This window comes from Sus scrofa, chromosome 14 (assembly GCF_000003025.6).
Source record: "Sus scrofa isolate TJ Tabasco breed Duroc chromosome 14, Sscrofa11.1, whole genome shotgun sequence".
NCBI lineage: Eukaryota > Metazoa > Chordata > Mammalia > Artiodactyla > Suidae > Sus > Sus scrofa.
The window spans coordinates 14,018,615-14,042,498 of record NC_010456.5 but is presented as its reverse complement, the minus strand read 5'-3'; the positions used below and the strand labels follow the sequence as shown (position 1 = coordinate 14,042,498).

At 41.9% G+C, this 23,884-nt stretch overlaps 1 protein-coding gene across 4 annotated transcripts in view; it reads left to right on the top strand.

Annotated features, from left to right (window-relative positions):
- The window catches only part of PINX1 (PIN2/TERF1 interacting, telomerase inhibitor 1), a 76,109-nt gene continuing 52,882 nt past the window's right edge, over positions 658-23,884 (top strand). The window contains exons 1-6 of one of the 4 annotated variants that reach the window (XM_021072653.1): positions 658-817; positions 5,945-6,054; positions 8,013-8,105; positions 10,492-10,570; positions 16,813-16,905; positions 23,382-23,458. In XM_021072653.1, coding sequence (XP_020928312.1) covers positions 799-817; positions 5,945-6,054; positions 8,013-8,105; positions 10,492-10,570; positions 16,813-16,905; positions 23,382-23,458 — 471 coding nt within the window. In that variant the 5' untranslated portion in view covers positions 658-798. Of the gene's footprint in view, positions 818-1,188; positions 1,683-4,656; positions 5,267-5,944; positions 6,055-8,012; positions 8,106-10,491; positions 10,571-16,812; positions 16,906-23,381; positions 23,459-23,884 lie in introns of those variants that run through there. The other 3 variants (XM_003483400.4, XM_021072652.1, XM_021072651.1) reach the window with 3 other exon arrangements.

The following is a 23,884-nucleotide window of genomic DNA, read 5'->3' as shown; positions in this document are numbered from 1 at the left end:
CCCAGACCTGCTGAACCAGAGAAATGCATTTCAACAAGATCCCCAGGTAATTCACGCGAACATTAAAGTCTGAGAAAGCCCTGCTCTATGCGAGTCTACCATGAGCCTGAAGAATAAGATAGAACGTCTTGGAGTTCCCGTTGTGGCTTAGCGGCTAACGAACCTGATTGGCAACCATGAGGACGCGGGTTCGATCCCTGGCCTCGCTCAGTGGGCTAAGGATCTGCAGAGGCGGCGGGGCTCGGATCTGCCGTGGCTGTGGCTGTGGCTTAGGCCGGCGGCTACAGCTCCAATTGGACCTCTAGCCTGGGATCCTCCATATGCAGCGGGCGCGGCCTAAAAAGGCCAACCCCCCCCCACCCCCAAAACAACAAAGACAGAATGAGAATGTCTTACACTGAATCTTTCTAAAAGTGCACTATCTATTCCTAGCTGACAATTTAAAAATACCAATAAGATTCTGTAATTTAAAAAAAATTCAAAACTCAGTAACAGTTCGTTTTAGTAGATTATACTCATAGATACTTCACAGACTCGTGGAATTCTGGAGTTGGAACAAACCTTTTAGTAAAGCCCGCCTTGACCCAAACGCAGAGACCCAATGGGTCCGCTCCCCGCTCACCCGCTACCGCGGGAATTGGAAACTGGTCGCGTCTCACTGACGTCAGCAGTGCGCGCCCTCGCCGCTGCAGTTCGCCCGGCGTGTGAGTCCTGTGGTTCTAGGTTCTCAGTAAGTCGGACGCACCGGAGCCGAAGTCGCTCAGGTTTCGAAGCCCTTGGCGTCACAGGCTCGGCGACATGTCGATGCTGGCTGAGCGTGAGTGCTGGGCGCGGAGGGTGGACCACGGCCCATGGGTGAGGGTTCCGGATAACGCGACGGCCGGACCGTGTGGCAGGGGCGCGGGTTGCTGGCGCGCCAGTGGATCGGGAGATTCCGGGAGCCGGGGTCCCGGAAGCCCGGTTTGGCTGGCCCTGGCTGCCGAACCCAGCCCAGCCTTCCCCGAGTTAGCTATATGTCTGCTGGTGAGAGACTTTGAGGGTCCACTTGGGACGCTCGTCTTCACTCTCGGACCCGGGCACTCGCGCGGTAAATTCGAACGGGAGTCAGGACGCCGGGTGTGGGAACCCAGACTGGCTATTTCACTTCCCTAGGCCTCAGCTTCCTCTGGATAAAAGAGGCGGTTGGGCTAGTGAAATCCTGTTCTCGATGTATTGAAGCCAGAGAAAGAAAAGCAAAGGAGTTTGAAACAGCAAACACTGGAAGTTGGCGTTTTTTAGGGGAGGCAGGGCTAATGAGTGTTTTTAAGTAAGATTGTGGCAGTTTTGATGTTTTTAGTTGGAATTATGAACACTTCTTTTAGAGAAGTTTTGGCTGCAACGCCCGTCATGCCTCATTTGCCTTTGACATTTACGGTCACTTGGAGTGAAACTGGTTAATTCCCTCCATCTGGAGAGGCTTTTTAACTTCTGAATGCTACCTGTAGCTAAGGCCGCCGGCCACCAGATGGCAGTCGTGCGTTGGTCATGAAAAGCCGGCCGGTAACTTTCTTGAAAGCGAACTAGGAGCAGAAACAGCATGTTTATCAGATCAACAGCCATTGCGCAGGGGTGCCATGAAGTAAATGCTGTCGGCATCCTCTAATCTAAGAGGGTAGGGGAAATGGAAGCACAAGATGAAGTGGGTAAGGCAGCATTCAAATTTTAGAGGGGCAGAGATTGAGGTTCAGAGGAAATATAATGCAGCTTAAGTCATGGAGGTAAAAAGTGACAAAATTCATCTAGTTATATATCTTTACGTTCTTGTCACTAGAGTCAGCAATCTTCTATTTTCTTTTTTTAAATAGAGACTTACAGAAGAGAGTATGTTTTAGACTGTGACCCTACTACCTCTATTTTCTCATTTGTATATCCAGCGTGGCTAATATCTCCTGGTTTTAATGTTCTTTGGTGTAAGCTTAGTTCAGCATACACTTGGGAGCGTTGGCCCTGGCTCTGCCATTCATTTATGTCTCTTTCCATAATCAGTTTCCCTAGAGCTATTAAAAATTTCTTTGAGGAGTTCCTGTTATGGCGCAGTGGAAACAAATCGGACTAGTTTCCATGACGATGCCGGGCGGGGCGGGGGGGGGGGGTCCATCCCTGGCCTTGCTCAGTGGGTCGGGGATCCAGCATTGAGCTGTGGTGTAGATCGCAGACGCAGCTCTGATCCCGCTTTGCTGTGTAGTAGGCCGGCAGCTGTCGCTCCCATTCGACCCCTAGCTTGGGAATTTACATATGCCACGTTGTAGCCTTAAAAAAGAAAAAATGGAGTTCCCGTCGTGGCGCAGTGGTTAACGAATCTGACTGGAAACCACAAGGCTGCAGGTTCGATCCCTGGCCTTGCTCAGTGGGTAAAGGGTCCGGCGTGGGCATGAGCTGTGGTGTAGGTTGAAGACGTGGCTCGGATCCTGCGTTGCTGTGGCTCTGGCGTAGGCCGGCAGCTGCAGCTCCAATTAGACCCCTAGCCTGGGAACCTCCATATGCCGCGGGTGCGGCACTAGAAAAGGCAAAAAGACAAAAAACAAAAACAAATTTCTTTGATTATGTTCATCACTAGATTGGCTTAAAAAAATCAATGATATGGTGAAGATGAAAACAGTTAAAAGTATATAAAGTGATAACGCCGTTGTGAAGTTCCATATGTGGACATCAGTAATTCAGATTGCTTGATCTGAAGAAAATATTTTCAGTTCTCCTCTCCCCACCCTGACTCCAGATTTTCAAATCTTTGGAATGATAATATATATTTTGGTTATTTTGTTATTATTATTATTATTATTTTTTTTGGTCTTTTTGCCTTTTTTAGGGCCGCTCCTGTGGCATGCAGAGGTTCCCAGGCTAGGGGTCTAATTGGAGCTGCAGCCACCGGCCTACGCCAGAGCCACAGCAACGTGGGATCCAAGCCATGTCTGCAACCTACACCACAGCTCATGGCAATACTGGTTCCTTAACCCACTGAGCAAGGCCAAGGATCGAACCTGCAACCTCATGGTTCCTAGTTGGATTCGTTAACCACTGTGCCACGATGGGAACTCCCATATTTTGGTTATCTTTTTAAAAATTTGCTAAATTAATGTTTATGGCATCTTTTCTAATTAGATACTTAGAACTGGTTTTCTTATTTTAGAAATGAGAAAACAAAAGCATAAAAAAGTCCCAGTCCCATTATTTCATTACCTAGGAATTATTTTATCTGATAGTTTATAAAATTGGGGCAATTCTGTAGGTATGGTTTTATAATTTTTTCTTCCTAATTAATGTTAGTGAACATTTTTTCTAAATTAGGTAGACTATTTCCTTTGTTTTCTCTTGCCATATAGGCTATATTTTGTTTTATCTTCTCCACAGATGCTTACACGAGTCTTAAAATCTAGTAGTTTTCTTTGTTTCTCAAAAACATTCTTTATCCTGCATTTCTTTAATTATCAAATATTATTTTATCAGTTCTTCCCTTTGTAAGGTAATAAATCTAGACTAAACAAACCTCCCTCTGTACAAGAGAAGGATTTCACTTATTCTCATTTCCCGGTCCTTATTTAATTTGGAGTCTTAGACCCATATTTTTATCAAGATACTGCTTTTTTCATAGACTTTTTCCTTTTCAAGATCATTTTTTGACACTTGCAATTACTACATTTTCTAATCAAATCACACTGTTATTAAGGGATTTTAATGGTATTGCATTAAGATTTTATGTTGCAGTTTCCTTAATATTGAATGTGTCTTGAATAATGATTTTAATAAGAATACATAGGTGATATATTTCGTATTAAATATTGTTTTAATAAGAATACATGCTTGAATATCTGAAAGTGTCCTTGGGCAAAAACAAAAGGACAAAACTTCTGTCTCTGGTTCTTGGGGCTCAACATATTTTTTCAGAGTTAGCTGAACTCCTGGTGTAAATGTTGCGGTATTAGGCTAGCAGCTGTTGTGTGGAGGGTGGTTTACTGGGGCCACCCTGGAGTGTCCTGTTAGATCTCCATGCAGGAGGAATCCCTGCCAGAGGATGGCTCCCTCGTCATCCCAGAGAGTCATTCTGCAGGTTCAGGGCACTCCGCCTTGAGCTCCTCCTTGCACCTATCAGCCTCATGTGGGAAACGCTGCCCTACTCCATTGGTTGAGAATTCTTGTCTCTGGGAAAGAGGAGCTGACCTGGTCTGGCTCTCCAATCTCTTGTGTCAGCAATATAGTTCCCTGTCCATACGTTTGTGACATAAACTGTGCCGTCTTTGTTGCAGGGTGTTGGTGTGTTCATTCTCAGAAATGTCTCCTTCATACAAGCCCCAGTCAGAGTCCCTTGGCAGACACTGCTGTGTAGAGACATGAACTCTGACACACACCAGGAAGCAGCCTCAGAGAGAACCCTGGTTATCAAGGCCCATCTCACATGCCACCTATTAGCAGAGGCAGCGTTGGGCTGTGTGTTTGTTAAGATAAGTAAAGTGGTAGCTTAGTCATGTGTAGCATTTTGGGACCACCTTTTTCCGCAAAGCACTGTAAATTTGAGCCCTACTTGCTTTGCTTTATAAGGAGTCTTTTTCTGCCTATGTGCTAGTAAATGTTGATTTATTTTTGCTTGGGTATAGATAGTTGTGGGTCTCTTTATTGATTTTCCATGCAGTACACCAAGCCTCTGACTGGAGGCTGTGTTACTTTTTCATCTGCTAGGAGACTGCCAAGGCGTGAACTGCTGTTGGCGGTGAGGTACTTTGCTTCCCTTGGTGCAGGAGCTCAACAATAATAACCCCTAACCTGCAAATTTCCCTTTGGCCACAATTTGCCTTGGGGTCTCATATGCTTTTTTACTAAACTTTTGTTTTTGTTTTTTTTTAAATCTCTACCATAATTTTCCTTAAAATTACAGTGATAAACTTGAGTTTCTAATGGTCAGTTACTTATATACGTTTAAAAAAAACTTGTAGGGACCCAAAGGAGTTCCCCCAGTTATCTTCCTTCCCTTTTTTTTCTTTTCCCTTTTCTCTCCTTTCTTCATCCTTCCCTCTCTTTTTCTTTCTCAATTATTTGTATATTCATTCGTGTTTTTCCTGAATACCTGCCATGGGCCACGTGCTTTTCACTTCCTACAGTGAAGCATAAGGAAGAACAAAGCATGAAGGTGAGCCTTTAGGAGATCATGGCCTAATAGCAGACATCAGAGATATAAATGGCCATCACATGGAAGAATGTTAATTAAATGCCAAAAAGGAAGCAAGTAATTTACTGCGTAAGTTCAGAGAAGGGGTCAAATGGCTTTCGGGTGTTTCAATGGGAAGAGATTGTTAATATCTTTTGATTGCATGGAGGTTGACAGTCCCCAAGATCATGACTTTGGTATGCTGTGGATTAAGAATACAAGCTTTGGAGCCGGTAGGACCTTGGTTTGTATAAAGGCTCTGGCTTTTGTGTGGGGGACATTAGGCACATTTCTTCCCATAGGCCTCAGATTTTCTCATCTGAAAAGTGGAGATGAGAATATCTACTCTCATTGGGTTGCTATGAAAGTTGAATTTGAGAATGTTTGGATTTGGTATTGTATGGCTGTGATGACTGCTGCTGGTGACGATGAGGCTGATGTCACAGGCACTTGAGGTTGCTGCCGACAGCTGAATTGGAAGGCCCAACTGATGGTGTTTGGTGTATTTTGGTTTGTCACATTTGGAGGGAGCATTTTTATTTTAATCTTATAAGATCAATTTGTATGTTCAGAACATATAGTTTTGGGGAAACTAGGATAAATGATCCTGTTCCATTGGACAGTGAATCTGATGTCTGTATCTAATAAAACATAGCGGATGTCGTATTTCTCTGGGTATTGTGTGTCTGGATTAAGTACGTGTGTGTTTGTGAGGTGTTTCCTGGTTTTGAAAGATAAGTTGCTGATGAGATACATTGTCATTTCCAGGTCGGCGGAAGCAGAAGTGGGCTGTGGATCCGAGAAACACTGCATGGAGTAATGATGACTCCAAGTTTGGCCAGAGAATGCTAGAGAAGATGGGATGGTCTAAAGGAAAGGTATTTTGGGGGTGAGCAAAAGACGATGGAGCAATGCAGAGAGATTGCGGATCAGTAGCTCACCTATTTCTTAGATGGCTGGGAGAAAGTTATTTTGGATCAATAAGTGATTTTGGAGAAATAACTAAATTGTGATGACCTTGTGACGATAAGGTTAGAATTGAACATACCTGTGAGCTGTCATTGTCATGTAACCTGCTGTTATTTTCACAGATAGTAAGTACCTTTTGATTAGTTACATTTGAAATCATACTTAACCATCAAAGCTGTCTGTTGCTGAGAGTGAGAGTTCATTCCCCTTGATAGCTAGACTACACATTTTCTCCATTGCCTCACATTCCATTTATTCCTGACTCAAATAGGACTTCTACTGTTATTGCTCTACTTAAACGGTTCTTGTCAAGGTCTTTATAAAGATCGTGTTGCCAAATCAGCGGGTCCTTTTTTGTTCTCACATTACTTTATCCCTCAGTAGCATTGGATGTCGTTAACTACCCTTCCTTGAAATGCCTGTCTTGGCTTCCACAGTTTTGCCCTGTTTCTCCCTTCTGCCTTACCAGCCACTCCTAAATCTATTGCTGGCTCTTCCTCCTCTAGATTTCTGCACTTTGGAATTCCTGGGTTCAGCCCTAGGCCCCTTTCTGTCCTCAGCTCAGTTGACTCATTCATTTCATACCATACTTTGAATGACCTAATTCCCGAGAACTGTCACCACATCTAGTCCAGATCCACATCTGTCTTCTGAGCTCCAAAGTTAGAAATTCATCAGTCTGCTTAATGTTTCTCCTTGAGTTAACATCTCAAGTTTATAATTTTTGTTATAAAACTCTTGATCCTCTTGAATCTTTTCCTTCTTAAGTTCTCCCCATTTTTGCAGATAGTACTCTGTCTATCAACTTAAGCCGGGAACCTAGGAGTCCTGCTTGATTCCTTGACCTCTCTCACTCCCTCATCCCCAGTCATCATTCCTCCCCATCTTGGACCAGCCCCTGCCATTTGTTGTCTGCCCTGATCAATGCAGCAGCCTCTCAGCTGCTTCCCTGCCTTCCTTCTTTTCATCTGGACCATTTGCCATACAAATGAGCTTTTAAAATATAGAAATTATATCATGTCATTCCTGTCTGTAAAAGTCCACTGGTTTCCCATTGTTTTAAAACATAAAATCCAGGAGTTCCTGTTGTGGCTCAGCAGGTTATGAACCTCACTACTATCTGTGAAGATGTGGGTTCAATCCCTGGCCTCACTCAGTGAGTTAAAGATCTGGCATTGCTGTGAGCTATGGTATAGATTGTAGACACGGCTCGGATTCCTAGTGTCTCTGGCTGTGGCTAGCAGCTATAGCTCCGATTTGACCCCTGGCCTGGGAACTTCCATATGCTGCAAGTGCAGCCCCTAAAAGGGGGGGGGGGGGAACATAAAATCCAAATCACTGCCATAATTTCCAAGGTCTTGTGAGGTCTAGCTCCTTTTTATCATCTTGTTTTTGCTCCATGCACTCTGCTGGAGCCAACCTGGGTGCCTTTTAGGTTCTCCAGTGCAGCAGGCTCTCTGGGACACCTTACAAATGAGAGTTAATGATTCAGGGAGCTTGGACTCCCCTTCTTCAGTGTTGTTTTGTAAAATTATCTAACGGAAAGTGCCACAGTAACACCCCTGATGGGCTTCTATTAGTTTGGTAGTAGTACTCTGCTTTTGAGCATCAGAAAAAGGTGTGTTCTTCTTGGTATTTCCATGGTCCTTGAAGGGGTCTCAAGTTGAAAAATTGACAGTCATTATCATAAGTGCATCCTTGATATTACAGACATATCTTGTCAGAATCCATTAGACTGTGCCCTCTTTGAGAGCAAGGATAGTGCCTCCTGGGTGGTTAGTGATTAATCAATTGATGGAAAGGAAAGAGGTAATCTTTTTTTATACCTAATAAAAATGCAAACTCTCTTTGTGCTTATCCTCCACAGGGTTTAGGGGCTCAGGAGCAAGGAGCCACAGATCATATCAAAGTTCAAGTTAAAAACAACCACCTGGGACTTGGAGCTACGATCAATAATGAAGTGAGCAACAGTGTGTTTGCTGGGGTTTTCCTTGTGTAATTGTAACTCTGGTCAATATAAAAATTTAATCCATTCACATTGATTGATTGGTTCAAGTGTGTATCATCCATGTTTTGGGTAACTAGCGAGCCACCCTACTGTACCGTTGTGTTGCCCTAGGGGATTCTTTACTTTCTTGTGCCTAAGAGGTCCAAAGTAGTTTTATTGCTAAACTTTGGATATATTCTTTTTAAAGATATATTCATTTCAGGACAGAAGGGAATTTTCACCTTAACCTGTATTGTAATATTAGCTTATATTATTAAAATCAGCTTAAATTATTAAGTTATTATATTATTAAATTCCTTTCAGAAATACTGCAAGAAAGTGGTCTTTTCCTGCCCTGTTTTCTGTTGCTGACTGTTGGTTTATAGCAGTAGAATTTATTCACATTTCTTCTTAAACACTAACACTTTGAAAACGTGACATTGTAATTAAAAGTTCCATCGCTTAGAGTTCCCATAGTGGCTCAGTGGGTTAAGGACTCCACATTGTCTCTGTGAGGATGTAGGTTTGATTCCTGGCCTCGCTCAGTGGGTTAAGGATCCTGTGTTGCTACAAGCAATCTGAGGTGTAGGAGAAAGATGTGCTCGGATCTTGTGTGGCTCTGGCTGTGGTGTAGGCCTCAACTGCAGCTCCGATTCAACCCCTAGTCCAGGAACTTCCATATACCGTAGGTTTGGCCATTAAAAAAAAAAGTTCATGGCATACCATGCCTTTCATTTTCAGCACCTTTGTTCACTTAAGAAAATATCTAGGCTGAAAGCAGTTAATAAAATCTGGTAGAAAATCTGGAAAATTACTTTAGGTAAACTGAATTAGTTTGCTTAGTTCAGTAGCTCTGAGTAGTAGACTGGGGCAGCTATAATTGTTTGGGCTAATGGCTAAGATCTTAAGTCAGTATAGAAAGAGTTTATATATTTGTCCAGTTGTCATCTTGTACACCTAAAACTAATACAGTGTTATAGGTCAGTTATACCTCAGTAGAACTGAACCAAAGGGGAAAAATGCTATAATTTTCTGATAACAAAATCCAAGACCATTGCTCCAGAATGTTTGGAATGTCACACACTTAGGAGATGGAATGTTTAGCATTATCTTATGTATTTTCTTCAATTAATAAACACACTCTGCACAATTTTTTAGGAAAGAGTTTGTATAAGGTTGATTTTGAAGATAGTTGTGAGAGGTGAATATACACATGCACTTAATTTTTTAGGGGAAGCATCATCCCACAAATTTCTTTAATCTGCCCTTACCTTAAGCATTCTTTAATAAACACATATGAATGGCCATTGATTAACATTTGTGGCTTAAGGGCTCCCGGGAGTAACATCCCCACAGGCCTTGTTTACTATAGGGAGGCTACCTACAGCCAGGTGGACATTAATCCCTAATCCCCTGTAACTCTGTTTACTGGGAAAAAAAGGACAAAGAAACTCTGAGACTTATGGGACATTTCCACCCCTAAGACCCTATTGGACAAGGACTGATATAGGTAATTGAACAAGGCCAATGGGAGAAAACCACATCTTTCTGGATCCCACATTGGTCCCCCCTCACCCATCTTTAAGGGATAAAAATTCTCTATAGGACAATAGAGAAAGGGGACTCTTCTCCCCCTCCTATTAACAACCCTGGGAGCTATCTGTTTTTCTTTAATAAAAACTTTGCTTGCTTAAAAAAAAAAAAGAAACACATATGAGGCCAATTCCTAAAATGAAACCCTGCTTTCCACAGGTTTATATTGTTTTGGAGATGTTCATTCTCTTTTATCCAGATTCTCTTTGTTTATAGTGAACTTATTACCTGACAACTTTATAAACAGGTGCAGGTTGACCAGGGGGCTTAGAGTCTGAACTCTTCTCTTCCCCAGGGGTGTTTTCTAAAACTTGGGCAGATGCAAGCACATCAAATTGAGCAAAATATTTTAAGCTCAAATGAGCAAAGAAGAGAGCCCTCACATCTATCACTGTTATTTCCCTTTGCCCTACATAATTTTCCCTTTGCGAGAAGAAAAATCACTTTATTTTGCTTCATTTTAATATTTAGGACACAGGTTGCCTGTTGTTTATTTGACCATAAATTGACTTGATAAGTTATATACTTAAGCAAGGCTTAAGCTTCTAAGGTGCCCATTTTTAACAATGAGATAGATAAATTGCATTTCAAATTTATACTGTTTCCTCTTCGTTCAAATTTATAAAATAATATTTTGGTGAAACATTTAAAAATTCACATTAAGTACTAGATTCCCTTGATTCCGCTATATAGCTTATCTTAGTGTAGATAAACTACAGGCTTGCCTCTGATTGTTTTTGGTTGTTTTTTTTTTTGGAATTTTCAGGACAACTGGATTGCTCATCAAGATGATTTTAACCAGCTTCTGGCTGCACTGAACACTTGCCATGGGCAGGAAACAGCAGGTAGGGAAATCTTTGCTTTTTATGCATTAGATTTATAGAATACATAATCTCAATTTAAAAGATTTTTATCAACTCTTTTTACTGTAAATATCATATGTGTGAAAATTAGTTGACTGAAGCTCTTACAGATCGTCGCTTCTGTTTACGTTTCAGTGGTACTCTTATTGAATTAACCTTAGTCATCAGCAAACACTTTTTTTCCCCATTAAGGGTTTGAGAACAACAAGATCATCTCCTATTTGCGTCTCTCTCTTGTGACTCCTGTATCCCAGCCTTATGATGCTCGGGGTCCTGTAGTTCAGCCCCTGGCCCTTGTTTTCATCTGTACTAACTCTTATTGTGCCATCCAGTCTCGTGGGGGGATGTGTGGTGACAACTGCCAGCTTCTCTCTGCTGCTTCACTCTCTCCCCTGAGCTCCAGACTTGTATTGACCCCCCTACTCAATGTCTTCATTCAGGGTGTCATCGACTTCTGGAACTTAACAGGTCCACACTCCAATTCTGCACCCTCCACCCCACAAACTGTCTGACCCTCATGCCCCACAACCTGTTTTACCCACTGTTCTTCCCATTTCCATTGATGTCAACTTCATCCTTCTAGTTCTTCCAGCCAGAGAATTGTGTCCACTAGGAAATTTTTTTTGTTGGTTCCACCTTCAAAATATATTCCAACCGTACTGCTTCCTGTCACCCGCTCTGTAACCAGTATGATCTGGGCAGCTGTTGTTTCTGGTCTGGATTATTATTATTATTTTTTTGTTTTGTTTTTAAATTTTTTTTGTCTTTTTGCCTTTACTGGGGCCGCTCCTGCAGCATATGGAAGTTCCCAGGCTAGGGATGTAATCGGAACTGCAGCTGCCGGCCTGCACCACAGCCACAGCAATGCAGGATCCGAACCTCACCTGTGACCTACACCACAGCTCATGGCAACGCCAGATCCTTAACCCACTGAGCAAGGGCAGGGACTGAACCCGCAACCTCATGGTTCCTAGTCGGATGTGTTAACCACTGAGCCACGACAGGAACTCCCTCTGGTCTGGATTATTGTGAGAGCCTCTTGAGCCAATGTTCTCAGCCATGGCACTGCTGATGTTTGGGGTTAGGTAATTCTTTTTAGCTGTGAGGCCTGTCCTGTGCATTTTAGGATGATTAGCAGTATCCCTGACCTCTGCCCACTAGATGCCACTAGCACCCCCCTCCTAGTTGTGGCAGCAGATACTGCCGAGTGTGCCCTGGGGAGATTTCCCCTGACTGGGAGCTGCTGCTCTAAATCGATCTCTCTCCATCCACCGTAGACTCCTTCAGTGTGCTCTCGGCCTGGTAGCCAGAGTGGTTCTTCTGACCTGTGGATCTGTTTGCACTGTTCCTGCTCATGACTCCCCGTTGGTTCTTCTTTTTTGTTCAGGATAAAAGCTGAAGCCCCTGCAGTGGACTTGCAGCCTCGTGATCTGGACCCTTTCCCCTTCTGACTTCATCTCTTATCCTTCCCCCGACCCCTCTTCTTACCACACTGACAACACTGACTCCTGTGTATGCAGAATGCAGGTGTGAAAGAGGAAAAGATGGAGAATACGAAAGAGAAGTTTAGATGGAGGATAAAGGGAGATCTAGTATCTAGCAGGTCAGTAGCGCAAAGAAGAGAAAGAATAGAGTAGCTGCAGTATTTAAGGAGATAAGAGCTGAGGACTATCTAAAACTGGTGATAAAGCAAGTCCACAGAATTAGAAAATTGACTGTGACTCCATGCAGATTATATTAAAAATTTTCACTTGCAGGAGTTCCCGTCGTGGCGCAGTGGTTAACGAATCCGACTAGGAACCATGAGGTTGCGGGTTCGGTCCCTGCCCTTGGTCAGTGGGTTAACGATCCGGCGTTGCCGTGAGCTGTGGTGTAGGTTGCAGATGCGGCTCGGATCCCGCGTTGCTGTGTCTCTGGTGTAGGCCGGTGGCTACAGCTCCGATTCAACCCCTAGCCTGGGAACCTCCATATGCCGCGGGAGCGGCCCAAGAAATAGCAACAACAACAACAACAAAAAAAAAAGACAAAAAAAAAAAAAAAATTTTTCACTTGCAGATGTAATAACTGTGTGACAATATGCCATCAGAGCAGACCATCCTGAACATGAGAGAGAGAGAGAATTCTTAACGCAGTCAGAGAAAATATAATTATTATATTCTTTGCTTTTGCAAAGAAACAGCAGTTATAAACATAAGCAGAGTTATTAACAATGGGAGGTGAAAGATATTGGAATTATATATTGAGGCAGATATAACTGACAGACTAGACTTTTACATTCAGCAAATATATCTTTCAAGGATAAAATTTCAGGCAAAAAGTTTACCACCAGTAGACCCTAAACAAAGGAAATTTTCAAGGGTGTACTTCTGTTAGAAGGAAAGAATACTTAAAAGATTATCTGCAGGATCCCAGGTGTCCACCAACAATAGAATGGAAAAGTAAACCCCCATGTCTGTAAATGCAAAGAAATGAAGAATAAAGTGTAGTTACTTGTGAGAGTATAGAGCAAGGGTCAGCAGGCTTTTTCCACAAAGGGCCAGATAGAAATACTTTGCAGATCATAGCATCTCTGTCAGAACTATTCAACTTGGCTGTTAGGATGTGAAAGCAACAAGAGACAACTATATAGACAAGTGGATGTGTCTGTGTTCCCATAGAATTTTATTTGCAAAAGCAGGTGGTGGGCTGGATTTGGCCCACAGGCTGTAATTTGCTTCTGGTATAAAAAAGTCTCATTAATTTAATGTTGACTGGAGTGGGACATGTAACATGTAAGATGACTCCACTTAACACAGACCTTCAGAGAGCAGGCAAAAATCTGATATTAGGTACCATACTTGGGTGGTAAATTTTTAAAACACAAGGACCTGAGTACTGTATAGTGAAAATCACAATAGTGATTACTTTGGGGAGATGGAGGGCTCTGGGTAGAGAAGGGGCTCCTGGAAACTCCTGGGATGACATTCATGTTCTGTTTCATGACCTAGTTGGCATTACACAGGTACATTGCGTACTAGGCACTATCTGTGGCTGCTGCCCAGTCCCCCGCTTCTCTCCGAAATGGTTAAAACCAAAATGAAAAGTGAAGGGAAGGGTGGTTACCCTCCAAATCAGGCTAATGGTTACTGTTAGTACAGTGGCTTTCAACCAGGGGGATTTTTGCCCCACAAGGCTATTCTGCAATATCTGTAGACATTTGGTGATCACAGCTGGGGGTGTTAACTGACATCTTGTGTGCAGAGGCCAGAGATGCAGCGAAACACCCTACAAGGCACAGCACAGCTATGCCTCTGCCCCTTGCCCCAGATGCAGTAGTTCAGAAATGGAGAAACCCTGTTGCAGGAGGAAGGGGCACAGGGGTCCTGGATGCTTTTAGATACAGGCAATGTTGTGTTTTCTAATCCAAGAGGTGGTTACAGGGAGTTTGCTTCATAAGTCATTGTATAGACTTCAAGTACTCCTGTGTATGGTAATATCTGTCATAATAAGAGATTTCTAAAAATTGCATGGGTTCTAGTGGTCTTGAGGTAAAACATGATAAGTGTAGTTTGTCATGTTAAACCTGAAATGAAGGTAAAGTGCAGCAGGTATAGCAACTTGGGTGTCAGGAATCACCCAATCACTTCTACCTTAATGATTATCTGGGGTATTGTATAAATGGCACTCACTTTTCCTAAACGAGTTCAGTGATGTGATTAAGCTTTCAGACTTGAGGTGGCCTTTGCTGTGGCCACAGTTATTGAGGCAGAAGCTTTTGAGTCTGGTCTCTTTTCCTTAGAGGCATCCACAGTTCATTCTTGAGCAGGGAAAATTCTCAGTTTGTTTGGTATCATAACTTTCTCGTTTGATGTACTGAGTCAGAAAAATGCATTGTAACTTTTCAGCGAATAGGGATACCTAGGAATTATCAACTCTGAGATTCCATAAAGGAAGGAATTGTGAGAATCATTGTTGAAGTTATGGAAAAGGAAGAGCAGGTTTTTGAGATTTGACAGTGAGAGCTGGAAAGTTACTTTTTTTCCCAATTTGATGGTATCATGATTGCTGTTTCCTAACTGGGAAATGCTGTTGGAGTAGCTTTGAAAACTGGTTTAGGACGGGCCCGCTTAGTGTTGACACCCAGATTGAGCACACTCACTGTGGCTGGGCCTTCTCCTTCTTGTTGGGTTTCTAGAAGCATGGTGGTCAGTGAAGTGTTGAAAGTGACTCACGGAAGCCTGTGTTATTTGTCAGGAAGGAAGGTGGTGAGTGCAAAACAGATTCCAAGTGGTGGAATCTGTCCTTTGCAGCCCTGTCCTTGGGTTCCCCTACACAGGCTGTGGTCTCTGTACGTAAGAAAGGAGCATCAGGAGTTCCCTTCGTGGCGCAGTGGTTAACGAATCCGACTAGGAACCATGAGGTTGCGGGTTCAGTCCCTGCCCTTGCTCAGTGGGTTAACGATCTGGCGTTGCCGTGAGCTGTGGTGTAGGTTGCAGATGCGGCTCGGATCCCGCGTTGCTGTGTCTCTGGCGTAGGCCGGTGGCTACAGCTCCGATTGGACCCCTAGCCTGGGAACCTCCATATGCTACAGGAGCGACCCAAGAAATAGCAAAAAACAAACAAACAAAAAAAAACAAACAAAAAGAAAAGGAGCATCATTGACAGCTAGTTACTAATCTATAGGTTAAGTTCCACCTTAAGACCAGTAGAGGGTGCTAGTAGCCTTGTGATATGAATGATGTCCTTGGCTGCTCTGCCCCCCCCCCCGGCTCATGTTTATATTTCTTTATGATGTAACTAAAGGGAATTTCAGTCTCTTTTCTACCATATATGATCTCTTTTTGCTACCTGAACTTGACAGGTAGATAAAGATGAGAGAATACAGACAGCTAGTTATAATACTTAGACTCTTACCCCAGATCTACTTGCTCTGATATTTCAGGCAACGGACTACTTTCTGGGTCACATTTTCCTCTTTTGTCAAAGGAATAACCACCTGAGTTTATTCCTAAATGATTTGCTTTTGTTGTTTTTGCCCTTGAAGGCGAGCCTTCAGTGAAATCTGGTGTTTGAGGCAGTGACTCAGTGCCAGCTCTGTGCCTTCACACTCTGCCTGATTATCATATCTGATCTGTTTTTTTTGTTTGTTTATCATTAATTGTCTTACCTTTATTCACTTTTTCAAAGAACTTTTTATTTGATTTTTTGACTGCATCCGTAGCATATGAAAGTTCCCAGGCAGGTATTGAACCCATGGCACAGCAGTGACCTAAGTGGATGCAGTGACAATGCCAGATCCTTAATCTGCTGCACCACAAGGGAAGTCCAGATTTTTAAATTTTGGATCAATTTTAGGCTTACAGGAAATTGTAGAAATAGTAGTAGAAAGAGTCCTGAGTACCATTTACCCGGTTTCCCCCAGTGGCGATATCTAATATAGTTGTAGCATGATATCAAAACCAGGAAGTTGACACTAATGTTGACTGCTAACTAGATCACAGATCCTTATTCAGTTTCACCATTTTTTTTTTTTTTTTTAATCCTTCATGCATTCCTCTGTGTGTGTGGTTCTGTGCAGTTTTATTAGGGGTATGGTTTCATGTAGCCACCACCAAAATTGATACAGAATTACTTTATCACCAGGCAAGAGCTGCCTCATGTTGCCTCTTTGTATTTATACCACTTTCTACCCCTCCAACCTCCTAACCCTGCTTTCATCTTTGTCCTCCAAAACCCTTCATTTCTTCTCCATCCCTGTAGTTTTGTCATTTGGGGAATGTTATGGTCTGAGTGGATGATGCAGTGTGTAGATTGGCTTTTTTCACTTAAGCATGACACCCTTGAAGTCCCTCCAGCTTGTGGCACAGTATCAATAGCTTCTTCCACTTTAATGCGGAGTAGGTTCCAGTATCTGCGCAGCCATTCACCCACTGAAGGAATTTGGGGTTATTTCCAGTATTTTACTATCACAATTAAGGCTGTTGTGAACATTCATGTGAAAGTTTTTGTGTGAACCCAAGTTTTCATAGTTTTCATTTTTCTTCCTCCAGGATGTTATAAACTTCTAGAGAATAGCCTTGCCTGATCCACAGAACACAGTTTAAGAATATTTCTATCATTTGATTAGAATTCCATAAGCGATAGTGTTCCTAAAGATTTTGTTTAAATAAGACTATGTCACTGCAAGAGAATGAAAATGGGATGCCAAGAGTTTAACATAATGCTTTTTATCTTTTTTTTCAAAGACTCCTCAGACAACAAGGAAAAGAAATCTTTCAGCCTTGAAGAGAAGTCCAAAATCTCCAAAAACCGTGTTCATTATATGAAATTCACAAAAGGTAAAATTAAGCATTTGTTTGTTTGAAATGTGTTCACACTGGGTTTCTTAAAGCATTTTTAGCTCTTCGGAGTTCCCATCATGGCTTAGTGGAAATGAAGTATCCATGAGGATGTAGGTTCGATCCCTGGCCTTGCCCTGTGGGTTAAGGATGCTTCATTGCAGTGAGCTGTGGTGCAGGTCAAAGATGTGGCTCAGATCCTGTGTTGCTGTGGCCATGGTATATACCAGCAACTACAGCTCCAGTTCAACCTCTAGTCTGCGAACCTACATGTTTTAGGTACAAAATAGGGAAGGATGAACTGCTAACTAGATTGATCCAGAGTGGCGCTGGGTTGACTGGGTCAGTCCAGAGTGGTCCTGGGGTGACTGGCACACAAGTTGCCATGAGAAGTGCAGATGGAGATTGATCTGCTCTGAGACAGACCCTAGATTCAGCTTCAGGCCCACGTGTAAGTCCTTTGGCAAAGTTGAATGCAGATGTTAATTGACTGTATAGAAGAGTGAAGAGACTTTATATGGCTAAAGCAGAAAATAATTTAAATTTATTGCTCAGCGTTTTTAGTTACATTTTCCTGTTTTTCAGAGCTTAATGTTGGTATTGAATAGCTCCTAAAAAAAAAAGTGCCAATGTAGAGAATTATGCTCTATATTGAGATAGCCAGTGTGAGATATCTCCCTCCTGAGTTAACTCTCATATTATTCCATAGTGTTTGTCCACTTCCTGTAGTGTTAACTAAGACATTCCATGGGCCTTGCAGATAGCGTTAGAAAACATGCCTTCCTTCTCCTCCACCTCCCCACTCCCTTCACAGCGCTGTCGGGGGGTGGAGGTGGGCAGGAATCAATGGTGGGTGCATTTGTCCTCTTTAACCACCAGGTGGCAGTCTTGCATTGGTAAGAAACCATTTAACTTGGACTGGTTAACTCCCCAGATGTTTTCCTGTAGAACAATGTTACACAGTAAGGGTGCTCTCCAGGCACAAAACCCAATTTGTTACATTATATACTTAAAAGTGTAAGTATGGTGATAATTATGTTATCTAGTTACCATCTGATGCTTCATCTTTGGGAGAGTTGGTGTGTGTTTCTACCTCTATGAGTCAAGAACATTACATCTCTTTGCTCTAGTCTTGTTGCCATGATTGGGAATTCCTTGACTCCTGGATGCTGCTAATAGTAGTGGTAGCTGGAACTACCACTTCTCTAAACTGTTAATGGTGATTCTCATTTGGAGTCAGGATCCCAAAAGGTAGCCTAGGCTTGATTTGGGGAAGAGCTTATGGCACAGCTGAGGAGAGTTGAGAGCTGACTGGCTTGGGCTCACAAGGGGAGACTGGTGCTTCCCTTCCCCTCTCCCCACAATGCGTGTCAGCTCCTCTGCTTTCTCTCAGGAGAGAACCTTTGTGGTTTTCATAGCTTCTAGGCAGGGTTTCTCTCTAACCCTTACATGTTGCAGAACAGAAAACAGCCCTTGTTGGCCCCTTAGCCCTTTTCAGGAGAAGCTAAACCGTCACTTCATACCCAATTCCTTAAATATCCCTCCTTTTCATTAGTCCCTATAGAAAAAAAAAACAAAAAAAACAGTGGAAGAGTGCCCTCTAATGTGTGGATGGTTTGGCAGCCTTTTGCGCTTTCACTTTTGCAAGTAGAATCTTCTCATTTTCTTTTAGTCGCTGACTACATGCATGACTTCATCTGAAGCTTTGTGGAAGCCGGGATAAACCTCTTTAATCTACTTTAATCTAATGGATGCCAGGAGTATCCTCTTTCTATTTCTGTTTATACCACCCCCTTGCCAGGTGATGTTATCAACTTGCTTGGTATATTGTGCCTTCATTTTCTCTCTTTTGCAGTGAGATTTGTTTGGAGTTCCCTGGTGGCATAGTGGGTTAGGGATCAAACCCGGTGGCTCGGGTTTGATCCCTGATCCCAGAATTTCTGCCTGCTGTAGACATGGCCAAAAAATAATAAATAAAAGATAAAATGAAGTTTGCTTTTTTTTAAGCCTTGCTTGGGGAGAAGGGGTGCATTGGTGTGCATGGAAGATAATTCAAGATATATTGTCACAAAGGTAGCAGGGGTGATTGAGTGAGAAAATAGAGGAAATGCAGATTGAGAATAAGCAGAAAAGATTGGAGGAGGCAGAAATGCAGGTAGTGAGGAAAATAATCACTTCCCATCCATCTTAACAATCCACAGTGAAAGTTTATTTTAAAGTTTTTTCATCTACTAGAAGAAATCTTTCCTTGTAGAACAGCTGTCACTGGATATGAATGATAAATTCCCTGTTTCCTCCAAGGTGGACTATCTTAGGGCACAGGAAGCTGTGTTCTGGCTGTGACTCTCTCAAATCACTTAACCTCTTCCCTTCTTTCAGCCCCAGTGTCCTTTTCTGTAAAATGAAGAAAGATTTTTAAGTCATTCTTGAGTTCTAAAATAGGTTCTGTTTTAGAACTTAACAGAAAGGGTGCCAAATGTGGAAATTTTGGTTTGTTCAGCCTAATGGACAACAAGGGTTTTAGCTCATGAATATGCTGGTAATTATTTAAAAACTCACTTATTTGATGATGATGATTCACTCATCAGATTGTAACTTCATTAGTGGTCCAGGAAGCTAAACCATGGGAAGATGGCATTTTACTTAACTTGGTGTGAAGAGTGAAGATAAAAGTTTCACTTCAGCAGTTCCCATCATGGCTCAGCAGAAACAAATCTGACTAGTATCCATGAGGGTGTAGGTTCGACCCCTGGCCTTGATCAGTGGGTTAAGGATCCAGCAATGCCATGAGCTGTGGTGTAGGTTGCAGACACGGCTCAGATCTGACATTGCTGTGGCTGTGGTATAAGCTGACGTCTACAGCTCCGATTCTACCCCTAGCCTGGGAACCTCCATATGCCCTAAAAAGATGCAAAAAAAATTCACTTGGAGAGAATACAGTAGCAAATAGCATTGTAAAATTTGCTACTGCCTAAATACTGGCTCTAGCATTTTAGATCTGATACAGAATTATTCCTTTCTCTAATCCCAAGTTTATCATTTAAATTTGACATAATTTTTTTCACAATTTCAAAATGTTAGTTTCATCCATATTTGTTTAAATGGTGGTTTCTTTTTATTTGGAAAAATGTTTGGTGAGGTCGTATCTTCAGTGAAGGAAAAAAAGGGGAAATATCAATTTTTCCGAAGCCATTTTGGGGTTTTTAATGTTATACAGTGAGAAGTTGTCGAGAGAGCATTGCTTTTTCCCCTCAGTCGTGCAGCAGTGGAAGGTTGTATAGACTGTACTTGGGCAGCTTCATTGTGATTACTTATCAGACTTCTTATTCCGGTGACGATTTGTGATATTTTGTTTCTTAAAAAAAGGAAACTACACTCACAGCCTGTGTCCCTGTCGTTGGCCCTAGAGTCTAGACCAGACTAGTGTTCCTGGCCTGGCAGACTCCCCACAGTCATTCATTCTCTGCTGGCCATGGGTGTTTCCTCTTCTGGTTCTGGCTCTTTTGACATTTAAATGTAAATAAAGTAGCACCTTCGCAAGCTTGTAAAAAATCCCAACTGTCTTATTATTGGTTATGAGGGTCTCATTTCACCCTCTATTCTGAGTCTTTCAGGTTTCCTGGTTTATTCACATCATTAACCTTTCCATGGAGTTGATATAATCTTCCATCCTCGGCTTATTATCTGTCTGATGTGTTTTCATTTAAAAAAGATTAAAATAGAATATTTTTTAATCCTTCTTGATTGGAGAATGCAAAAAAATTTGTAAGTAAGCGACGCTACCTACAGAAACTGTCAGTGTTTTTTCTTTAACAAACATATTTCTCAAACCTGCATTTCCTTACCCTTGCCCTTTTACTCTGCATAGAAAAACTTGGGTTTTTTGAACCCTGGTTATAATACAGTGCTCTAATATAGTTTCCACCTTACGGCATGTTCAGCTCTATCTCACTTTTGCCCTTGAAACTAAAAGGCTCCAAATCTCCATGATTTCAAAGTTCTTAGGTTTATTTTTTATGGTTTTATTTGCTACCCATGTGGGCTGTGTGTGTGGCTACAGCGGTCATGTTCCTTTCTCCCGGTTTGCTGCTCTGGTAGACAGGAACACTTGATAGTCCTCATTATTAGAAAAACAGCCAAAATAATCATAAATGAAGTGCTGTTCTCTGAAAGTATCGGATCATCCTTTCATGGACTTTGTTATATCAGCTGGGCTACTGGCATCCTTTTTTTTTTTTTTTTTTTGGTTCTTAAAATGTTATGGCTAATTGAAGAATTGAAGACTGGTAGGTTGATAAACCAAATCCAGGCAAATAACATGTATTTCCTGTTCTCTTCAATTTTTTTGATTGTCATTTTCTCTAAGAGACAAGTTTATCAACAGTATTTGCTGTGATTTGACCATCATTCAGAACTGAAGTCAGTGACTTTCAAACTCATTATGTATATTTATTGAAAAGGGGCTGTAATTCTATAACACTTAGAAATTAGCCAGGACCATTACCTAATAACTGTTTCAGTATCGCTTCCATCTTCACATTTTTATCTACCTTTAAGTTCCTTTCCATTGGTCTCTGACTCTTAATTCTTCTCTGTGTTTTGTTTTCCAGATCAAATCCAGAGCAAGGCCTGTAACAATCCTGGTTTCTACATTTACTTAAGTGAACTTTGCTAAAGGATAAAATTTCTGACACAAGAACCCATCACCAAAACTTTAGAAACACTTGCACCTTCCTTGGTACATTCTCCAACAGTTTGGCCGCTTTCCCTTTGATTTTTAGATTTGTTTTTAATCTCTACGCATTCATGTTTTGACGTCCTGTTTTAGAATCATCTTGCATGTATCCTCCCCTAATCCCACCAACATTCTTTTCAGTTCACTTGCTATAAAAGAGATCTTAATTTGGTTCCTTTTAGGGTATCTTTTCCATTCCAGAAGCTAGCTTATGGAGGGGTGGCTGCTACATGTTTTGAACTCCGTACAACTCCTTTTTCTGAACTAGATACTGCCTTGCAGTGAGGGTTGGGTTATGCCGATGACAGAACTCAGAATAGATCGCTAAACTTCCTGGGGTGGTCCACTTCCTCCCACTGTGGCCAGTTTTATTCCCTGCTTTTCTGGCTCATTTTCTGAGTTCCTATCTGGGATCTGCTTTATTTTGTTCTTGAGTAGGTTTCCTTGGGGGCCTTCTTTCTGGGTCCTACTTTATAACCAGCTAGGACTGGGCAGCTTCATTGCAGCCCAGGAAGAGAGGTGAGAGCAGTGCGAAGGCGCCCAGGCATGGGCACTCCTGGCAGGAACCGGTCTCGCTAGACCCATGAAATCTGGTCTGCAGCCTAGGAAACTGGTTTTGGCACCTGGTTTTGCGTTAAATCGGAGAATGTTTGTTTTTTTTTTTAATTTCATGGACTCACTGAGCAGTATCATATTTGCATGCCCCAGTGATAGTCAGTGAGGTCAGTGAACTAGAACACTCTGGGTCATGGCATTACTTTCCCAAGTCAGTTTGTTGCAGGAAGCCAAGAAGACAAGTGAGTCTGTGCAGTGGAACTCAGGCTTCCAGCTTAAAACAAAAATGCCTGCATCTGACCCAGCACCTCACTCCCCCAGAACCTCAAGACTTTGTATGTAGTGGTTCCATTTTAAAACGCATTTACAATGAAGTTGACAAATGGGAGTAGATTTGGTCCACTACTCACAGTGTATTATTGGTAGAAGTGGAAATTCCAAAGAACTGAATTTTAAATTAGTTGGTTTGTGGGTTTGAAATGAAGTTAAAGAGTTTAGTGTTTTTCATAAAATCATGGATCCTTTGGACACCACCTTTGCCAGAAGCTGTTTAATTTCCTGCTCTTATTAGGTATCCTTTTTATTTTAAAATGGTATCACTATAGCATAAGCAAAATTAAAAAAAAAATCTGAAATCTTTTCACCGTAATACAGTTTTGTTTGTATTTATTTAAATTTTTTTCATTCATTCAATTAATGTTGAGTTTCTATGTGTTATATACAATATATTCTCATTCATGGTGCATGTGAAGTTTTGGAGCTATCTATCTTAGCATTTTTTTTTTTTATTCTGCATTTTATAATCCTAAGTAAGCAGCTCATGTCTCCTTGAACTAAATGAGAGCTGTTTTAGAAACGGTGAACCCAGAGACCCAGAAAGCATCCCTTGAGGGCATACCAGGAGTAGAGCTAGCTTTAGAATTTAGTTTTCCTATTGATCTAAATGATCTAGGTTTTTCCTGCCATTAAGAGAAAGTCAGTGGTTCTGGTTCACTTATGTGATTTTAAAATTTAATTATATTTATTAATTAAACGGTTATAATCTGTGAAGAGGAAACAGAAAGTCAGTAGTTTTCAAAATTGTTTCTTTGTTTTCCAAAACCCATCTTGCTTTCAGGAGTCTCCTATTTGTCCTCCTTACTTGGGAAAGAAAGTCTTACTGACAAGCATCTTGTTGTTCTTCTAGGGAAGGATCTCTCATCTCGGAGCAAAACAGATCTTGACTGCATTTTTGGAAAAAGGCAGAAGAAGAAGACTCCTGAGGTATGAAGCCCCATGCAATTGATATGTGGTATTTCAAAGCTGATTTTCAACACTGTGTTGAACTATATATATTTATTATTAACAGTACTTTCCAGACTTATACCAAAAAACCTTTTGCAGGCTTCATGCAAGGGCTAGGTGTGATCCGTTTAATACTGGTACTTGATGGATGATCTGTATTATAAGGAAACAGAGTGTGTGTTATCTGGGTTTTTTCTCCTGGTGTGAGGACTGGCCTAAACTCCAGGAAGGATGCCTGTAACTGATAGATGCAAAGGGCTGTGCCTGTCCCATCAGCACGGCTGGAAATGTTTAGGGAGGAAGAATATCAGACGTGCACTCTAGTCCTGGGCCCTTCCGCCTTAAAAGCACTTTGAGGTAGTGTTGACTCGGCATGGAGGATCTGGCAGGAATTTAGATGTTACG